The sequence below is a fragment of the Penaeus vannamei genome, chromosome 15 (genome assembly GCF_042767895.1).
Source record: "Penaeus vannamei isolate JL-2024 chromosome 15, ASM4276789v1, whole genome shotgun sequence".
In the NCBI taxonomy this organism is placed as follows: Eukaryota; Metazoa; Arthropoda; class Malacostraca; order Decapoda; family Penaeidae; genus Penaeus; species Penaeus vannamei.
The window spans coordinates 2,394,427-2,401,926 of NC_091563.1; the positions used below are offsets into that span (position 1 = coordinate 2,394,427).

The 7,500-nt window shown below is 28.3% G+C and overlaps 2 protein-coding genes across 3 annotated transcripts in view; one reads left to right on the forward strand and one right to left on the reverse strand.

The window, feature by feature from the left end:
• LOC113824119 (uncharacterized) overlaps positions 1-3,423 on the reverse strand; it is a 9,259-nt gene extending 5,836 nt beyond the window's left edge. The window contains exon 1 of the mRNA XM_070130281.1: positions 2,829-3,423. Within this exon, the coding sequence (XP_069986382.1) occupies positions 2,829-3,042 (214 nt within the window). The 5' untranslated portion in view covers positions 3,043-3,423. The remainder of the gene's footprint in view (positions 1-2,828) is intronic.
• A 3,473-nt stretch (positions 3,424-6,896) lies between these two features.
• The window catches only part of LOC113824114 (mucin-5AC), a 9,231-nt gene continuing 8,627 nt past the window's right edge, over positions 6,897-7,500 (forward strand). Inside the window, exons 1-2 of one of the 2 annotated variants that reach the window (XM_070130275.1) lie at positions 6,897-6,959; positions 7,126-7,289. In XM_070130275.1, the coding sequence (XP_069986376.1) occupies positions 7,202-7,289 (88 nt within the window). In that variant the 5' untranslated portion in view covers positions 6,897-6,959; positions 7,126-7,201. Of the gene's footprint in view, positions 6,998-7,125; positions 7,290-7,500 lie in introns of both variants that reach the window. The other variant, XM_070130274.1, reaches the window with a different exon arrangement.

Sequence of the window (7,500 nt, forward strand, 5' to 3'; positions counted from 1 at the left end):
ATGATAATGATAATGATTGTAATGACAGTTTTGCTGTTGGTGATGAGAGGAATAATAATGATGATGATAATGATAATAAATGTAATGACAGTTTTACTGTTGGTGATGAGAGGAATGGTAATAATAATGATGATAATGATAATAATTGTAATGACAGTTTTGCTGTTGGTGATGAGAGGAATAATAATGATGATGATAATGATAATATATGTAATGACAGTTTTACTGTTGGTGATGAGAGGAATGGTAATAATAATGATGATAATGATAATAATTGTAATGACAGTTTTGCTGTTGGTGATGAGAGGAATAATAATGATGATGATAATGATAATAAATGTAATGACAGTTTTACTGTTGGTGATGAGAGGAATGGTAATAATAATGATGATAATGATAATAATTGTAATGACAGTTTTGCTGTTGGTGATGAGAGGAATAATAATGATGATGATAATGATAATAAATGTAATGACAGTTTTACTGTTGGTGATGAGAGGAATGGTAATAATAATGATGATAATGATAATGATTGTAATGACAGTTTTGCTGTTGGTGATGAGAGGAATAGTAATGGTGATGATAATAATTGTAATAATAGTTTTACTGTTGGTGATGAGAGGAATAGAAATAATGGTGATGATTATGATAAGGATAATAACTGTAATAATAGCTTTACTGTTGGTGATGAGAGGAATAATAATGATAATGATTATGATAATGATAATAACTGTAATAATAGTTTTACTGTTGTTGAAAGGAATAGAAATAATGGTGATGATTATGATAATGATAATAATTGTAATAATAGTTTTACTGTTGGTGATGAGAGGAATAGTAATGATGATGATAATGATAATCATAATTGTAATAATAGCTTCACTGTTGGTGATAAGAGGAATAATAATGATAATAATAATAATTGTAATAATAGCTTTACTGTTGGTGATGAGGGGAATAGTGATAATAATGATGATGATGATAATAATAATTGTAATGTTTACTGTTGGTGATGATAGGAATAGTAGTAGTAACAATGATGTTGATGATGATGATGATGATAATAATAATTGTAATAATAATGATAGTAATGATAATAATTATGATAAAAAGATAATACGAGTAATGATAATGATAATAATAATAATAATAATGATAATAATTTTAGTAGTAATAATATTAATAGTAACAGTAAAAATGATAATAATTTTAGTAGTAATAATATTAATAGTAACAGTAAAAATTATAATAATAACAATACTAATAATAGTAATAATAATGATAGTAATAATAGCAATAATAATAATCATAATAATAATAATAACAATGATAACATGATCAATCATGATAATGATGTAATTATAACGATACTACTTCTAAAACTACTGCTACACAACAAATAATAATATAAAAAATGATAATAATAATAATAATGATAAAGATGATTATGATGATGAATATATATGATCATAATAATAATGATAATAATGATGATGATGATAATGAATATATGTAATTATAATGATAATAATAATGATAATAATAATGCTGATCATAATGGTGATGATGATGATTATTACATATAATTATAATGATAATGATGATAATAATGATAATGATAAAGATTATGATGATGAATATATATAATTAAAATGATAATAATAATATTGATGATGATGAATATATATAATTAAAATAATGATAATGATGATAATGAATATATATGATTATAATGATAATACTATTAATAATACTAATAATAATGATGATAATGAATATATATAATCATGATGATAATAATAATGATAATGATGATGGTGATGAATATATATATAATTATAATGGTATTAATAATGATGATGATGATGAATATATATAATTATAATGCTAATGATAAGGATAATAATAATGATAATGATGATAGTAACAAAAACACTAATAATGAGAGCTACATTGATAAGAATAATAATAATAATAATAATAACAATAGTAATGGTGATGATAATGATGATAAAATGCAAATAATAATGGTAATAATAAAATGATAATGATAATAATGATGATGGTGATAGCACATGATAATGATGATAATTAAAACATCAATAATATATATTGATAATAATAACAGAGATAGTAAGATGGACAGTAATGATGATCATAATAATAATTATGATAATAATGATAATAATAATAATGATGAAAATAGTGATAGTAACCACAATAATAAAAAAAACAGTAACAATAATGGTAACCATAGTTATGATGATGATAATGATAAAGAGGACAATAATAACAATTATGATGATCATTATCATCATTATCACTATCATTACAAATATCATCAATCTATCTCTCTCTCTCTCTGTCTCTCTCTCTTATACGAACACACGCGTTAATGCATTCAGCAACTAAGCCCAAGCCTTCGCCAACAACAACACACAATGCATCCGAACACATCTCTTTTCCACCTAACATTTCCTGTGAGAATAACATGTCACCCTAAGTATACACTTACCTAATTGCCTATGCGACTTAATTCTGTCGATAAACGATGTTGCTGAAGCTTTTTATACTTATTTAAGATGACTAACTTATTTATACTCAAATTTGATGGACACGTAACCTAATATGTTTATTCGCTATCACGTGATATTGATAACCACGGTGATAATAAAACCAGATAATATATATAACCGGAGAGCACCAGGAAAAAAACAAAAACATAGAACATGACATATCATAAATATGAGTGAAAGTAAAGAAGTGAAAGGAGCTAACATGGAATGAAAAAAAGAGAGAGAGAGAGTAAAAGAAAACGTTATTTTCACCTTTTGTTTTATCGGTAAAATTTCCGTAAGATTTGTCTTCCTCCTGCTGCGCGTCCTTCGCTTCCACGACATACACGCTTCCTAGAGGGGCGTCTGGAGGTCCTTTCAGATCCTGCACGATGGATAATCCTTGAGGTTGCCATTGCTGAGTCCCTTCTGTCTTGCAATAAACTCCTACCATCCATATAAACAAGAGATAGGATTCTCTGGCCATGTTCTGTACTCTTTTTTCTTTTCTTTTCTTTTTTTAGTTTACTTATTTTATCCTTCTATCGCCACGTTTCGTCGAGTCTGAAGCAAAACATCGTCGGTCCTAACCCTTCTCGGAACAAAAAGGAAACACGGGACGGTTTTCAAAATGGCGTCTCACTTGGCCTCGCGTTCACTCACATATCTTTTTCTTTTTTTGAAATAAGGGGGACTTAGCCGCACGCTCACGGGCAGAATACCTTACCAATCAAACACTACAATATCTAGGATGCCTCTCTATGATCCAAGACCGCAGTAGAACCCCTTAAAATTTAATAATTCTTCGACTGAACGGGGCAGCAAGGTGAAGCCCGCGATACACAAACACACTATCGATACGGCATGACAAAGAGATGTCATTGGGGAGGGTTGTTGCCAGGGGGGGTAGGGGGTAGGGGGAGGAGGGGGAGACGGTGGCTGATAAGGAAAAGAGGGAGAGGGAGGGGGGTAAGAGAGAGGGGGGGATCGAAGCGAGGGAGTCCGTGTGATATATAAACGATAAAATTGCGATAGTTTGTTGGCCAATACCCCTTTGAAACACAAATAATAGGAATATATGTGTCATGAAGCGCCATTTAGACTAAATGATTTAAGAAATAATAAAAAAATGAATAAATAAATAACTATAACACATGGCTAGATAATCCTATAATGATTACATGCCTTTCGCAAGACGTGTAACTAATACATAAAGATTATCAGTCATAAATGCAGTTAGAAGAATAGGCCTACATAAACCTACATAGGAACCATAAACCAGGTCGATTATACAACAAAGTGATATTGAAAAATACTCATTAGATAGACTAAAGACCTTGCTATTCAACTGTTATAAAGCTAATTGGAAACGATCAATGAAGGAAAAAGTTTAGATGTGATAACGAATTAATTGTCAGAGAAAGATATTAATATATTAACTGTTTCTACTATTGGTAATGATAATGATGGTGATGAGAATACTTGTAGTAATAATAAGAACAATGATGATGATGATTATGATAGTAATAATGATGATAATAAATCTTACTTTTTAAAAATGATAAAATACTAATATGATGATGATATGATGATAATGATTACAGGAAACATGGAATGAAAACAAACTATTTTTTCCATTCTTATATTTTTACATGGCTGATTTTGTCCAAAAGAGTGTCTATAAAACATAAATGAAAACTGAATAGATTTGACTAATGATGATAATTATCAACCATGGAGCTCTTTGAAGTTAAACTTCACCCCTTGACATAGTTTTTTTTCTTTTTTTTTTTTGAAATTTGGACAGGTCAACCTCACGGTCTTCAGGTTAAATCCGATCCTCGGAACAGTCACACATAACCTGCAATAAATAATTATGTATTAATCCAATCAACACAGATTTATGTAGTCCCCTTTATCATTTCTGTGAAATTTTGTTACATAAAGATCGCTCTTTATGCCACCAAGAAGCCCCTATAGGTGAGATACGTAGGACTGTTAACTTATTCCTTGTGACTGAGTACTTGTAGAGCCACTTATGAACTTATATAACTGTAGGCCTGGCATGTATACTTGACAAATGGGGTGACTCGGTTAAAATGACATGACAAAATAGGTCTCATATACATAGAAAAACTGAAATAAATATGTGAAATAAAACGAAGAAAATGTTTAAACACAATCGTACACTGAACTGTCCCAGCCCATGAACTAATACATATACAATGTACACTTTTTGTCCTTAGAGTCACTTTTGGAAATCGAGTAAGTACGATATATCATAAGTACAGGTATGTAATGTCAGAGTGTTTCATAACATAATCTCGAGAAGCTGATTATTTTTTTTTTTTTATTTGGGGGGGGGGCTCTCAAGATGGAAGCAAAAACGAACACTGGCGTTCGAAAGGTATGATTCTGGTAAAGCTGAATTAAATATATCAAAATATAATAACAGATGGAAATGGTATATGTGCCTTAATATATTTTTTGATCAGTTAAAAATTTTAATAAAACAGCAATATGTTCACGTTACTTAACCTCAATTTTCAATGATAGGTAAAAAAAAATATGAACAAAAACAGCATTGTCCATAAAAAAAATATTACATCAATAACTGCAAAACCTATGATTAAAAAAATACTTAACAAACTTTATGAAACACAATAAAACAATAATAACAATTACAACACTAATAAAAAATAAAGAATGCTAACCACAATCGTAATAAAATTTACTTATCCTATAAAAATCAAAATTTTACAGGATTAAGGCAACCAAAATTTTACAACAGTGGAACCATCAACAATAAGAACAAATAACAATAATAGTAACACAAAAATATAACATCCGTAACTAAATATAAAAGAACATTAATAACACAAATGAAATTGACGTCAATACTAACATATGTCACGATAATCATGGTGATGATTCTCCTTATCTTAATTTCCTGGTTTTATCGACGTGATAATACAGTGAAACGTGACGTTCTTTTTCTCTCTTGATGTTTTATCTTTGATAACATTCGTAAGCCACTAAAATACCTCATATGTCAACTGTGTTTTTTTATGATTCTTTTTCCACATAGATGGCTCCACATGCGTATAGTTGCCAAGGCGTCAAATATTAATATCATTATAGTCCTAACCCTCTCTCTCCTGTTTATCCTTTCCTTTTGATTTTCTTCTTTTTTTTCTCTCCTGTTTATCCTTTCCTTTTGATTTTTCTTTTTTTTTCTTCCTTTTTTTAGAGCTATATTGCTATTAGCATCGCTAATATAAGTATGATTATCATGGTGTCCATAATAATGTTAACAACAGCGGTTTATATAACATATAACATTTATATAACACTGTATGTCTTCTTTTTTATTATTATTCACAGTCTAATCGAATATTCCATAATAAAACACGAATCATAAAATAAATAAAATCTAAATTTATTATTATTATTATTATTATTATTATTATTATTATCATCATCATTATTATTATTATTATTATCATTATCATTATCATCATTATTATTATTGTTATTATTATTATCATTATCATTATCATCATTATTATTATTGTTATTATTATTATCATTGATATGGCGATGATTATACAAATAATAAGGATAGTTGTGGTAATGATGGTAATAAAGATTATGGTAATGATGATGATAATGCCAATAATGATAATGATAATTATCATAACAGTGATATAATAAAAAGGATAATGATAATAATATTTATGACAATCAAAATAATAAAAATAAAGATGTTGATATTAGCAGTTATAGTAGTAACAATAAATAATCTTTAAAAAGTGATGATAATGATGATAATCTTTGTGATAATAATGATGGTGATAATCATAATGATAAAAATAATAAAGATAACCATAGAAATAATAATGATGATATGAGTAAAATAGCAAGAGCGATAATAATGCTGATAAGAATAATTAAGATACTAATTTTTGGAATTGTGTTAATTCATCTTGAGTTACGGGTATCACATGAAATGGAATTGATGCCAAATGTCACCTGACGACATAACGTGTGATAAGGCTTATCTCGCCAATCACAGTGTTGCCGTACTGCCATGTGGGTCACACTATTCTCTAGAATATTTCTGGTCATCTCGCTATTCTTTGGAAATTTTACACAATAATAGATCGAAATTTAGTTGAACATTTTAAATACAGGTTATGATATAGATCTAAGTTATGGAGTTAAAAAAAGGAGTTTGAAGTTAAACATATTGTCCTGTTTAACCTCGTTTTGTTCCTGGAAGTTTGGCAACAGTGTATGTAGATTTATGATCACTTATCTAAGGTTATCTCGCAGTGTTGGGAGTGACAGTGTGGGAAGTGTATGTTGTATCTATTGGAAAAGTGTGCTTGAAGAGAGCTTACAGTGTGTATATATATACATATATATTTATATCTATGTATGTATGTATATATGTATATCGATACAGTATTCATCCCTTCATATGGAAACACGTGATAAGTTTAACAATCCGTGTATAAAAAAGCAAAAGTGTAAATATCAAAGAACAGAAAAAATATGCATATTACAGATAAATAGAAAGAGAGAACTAGAGAGAGAAAAAAAGAGCATCGCAATAAGGGAGTAAGAGAATTGAAATCGATAAAATGGCGGGAACTTATATTTCAATCTTGTTACGGAAAATGTTTGTATTTTTTATTTTATGTATTTTGCTTCGAGTTACTACAGGAAAAGGTAAGAAGGATAAATAAGAATATAAATAAACCATTTTCTCTTATTTATTTATTTGATTAATTATTCAAGAATCATATTAAAACTTGCAAATTGACTAGTGTGAATTAAATACAAAGTGTAAATATTTCATGTTTTAACTGAAGAAATTATATAAATACGATAAACAGATATTGTTGATTATTATAACTTAACAATAACTTTTTAAAATATT